At 49.6% G+C, this 1,049-nt stretch overlaps 1 protein-coding gene across 1 annotated transcript in view; it reads right to left on the bottom strand.

The window, feature by feature from the left end:
• ccni (cyclin I) overlaps positions 1 to 1,049 on the bottom strand; it is a 16,049-nt gene that overhangs the window by 3,864 nt on the left and 11,136 nt on the right. Inside the window, exons 6-7 of the mRNA XM_015391744.1 lie at positions 550 to 678; positions 378 to 479 (exon numbers count right to left, since the gene is read on the bottom strand). Of these exons, the coding sequence (XP_015247230.1) occupies positions 378 to 479; positions 550 to 678 (231 nt within the window). The remainder of the gene's footprint in view (positions 1 to 377; positions 480 to 549; positions 679 to 1,049) is intronic.

Here is a 1,049-nt window from a genome sequence, read left to right as displayed (position 1 = left end):
GAAGGAAGGAAGGAAGGAAGGAAGGGAAAGAAAAATAAAACAATAAAGGAAATGAAACAGGATAGGAAATATGAGAGGAGCCTCAGAGGGACAGAAAACATCTACAAAGATTAGAGAATTAATTAGAGATATTTGGATATTTAATGTTTTTTTAAATTATTTCCATTTGTTTAATGAATTAATTCCGATATGAAATGAAGGGATTTCTGCTCCCTCAGGACTCTGGTACCAGGTTCTGGCTCAGCCGTCATTAAACCTTTTCCTTCAGGGTTTAGATGGAGTCGCTTTCTAACATGGCGGCAGATATAAGGAGGCCAGAGCTCCAGAGGGCAAAGGTCAGTGAGAAGACGGCGCCTAAATGAAGCCAGACCACAGACCTGAGCCTTCCTCAGCAGGTCGATGGTCAGAGCCAGCCAATCAGGACAGCAGGTCTCCAGCTCCAGGCTGATGAGGGCCAAGGCCAGCATGGATCCTCTGAGCTGATCAGAAACAGATCCAGGTCATTCAGGGTCAGGTTAAACAGAGAAACCAGGGAAGCTCTGAACCAACCTGCATGACAGAGTGATCGGCCAGGCAGGAGTAGAGCCGCTGCGTGAGGACGGCCAGGTGCTGAGAGCGGCTCACTCCCGACAGCAGCTCCAGAAGGCCGGACCGGCACGACAACACCATGGCGTGGAACTGAGGAAGAGGAGGGACGAGACTTCAGGATGGCGCTCTGATCAGACCCACTCTAACGTCCTTTCTCACTATGTGTACGTGTGCATCCTCGTGAAACATCACCGTCCTCAGCACTAGCACTGTTCCAGTTCACTAGAACAGCAGACAGAGAACGGACAGAGTCCCCCGGATGTTGTTCTGGCCCCTCCCTCTTTACCCAGCATGCATCAGAGCAGACTTGTCCGTCCTCCAGACTGACAGCTGTCCCAGCATGCACTGCGGCAGCAGCAGCTTCCAGGTTAGCGCTCACAGAGCTCAGAGTGTTAAGTTAAAACTTCTCTTTTCTGTTGCTGTTGTTCAATAAAAGTACGTTTTAAGATCATTTGAGGCGA

Source organism: Cyprinodon variegatus, unplaced genomic scaffold, assembly GCF_000732505.1.
Source record: "Cyprinodon variegatus isolate N-32 unplaced genomic scaffold, C_variegatus-1.0 Scaffold558, whole genome shotgun sequence".
NCBI classification, from domain to species: Eukaryota; Metazoa; Chordata; class Actinopteri; order Cyprinodontiformes; family Cyprinodontidae; genus Cyprinodon; species Cyprinodon variegatus.
The sequence above is the reverse complement of the archived record's forward strand: the minus strand, read 5'-3'. Positions and strand labels throughout refer to the sequence as shown.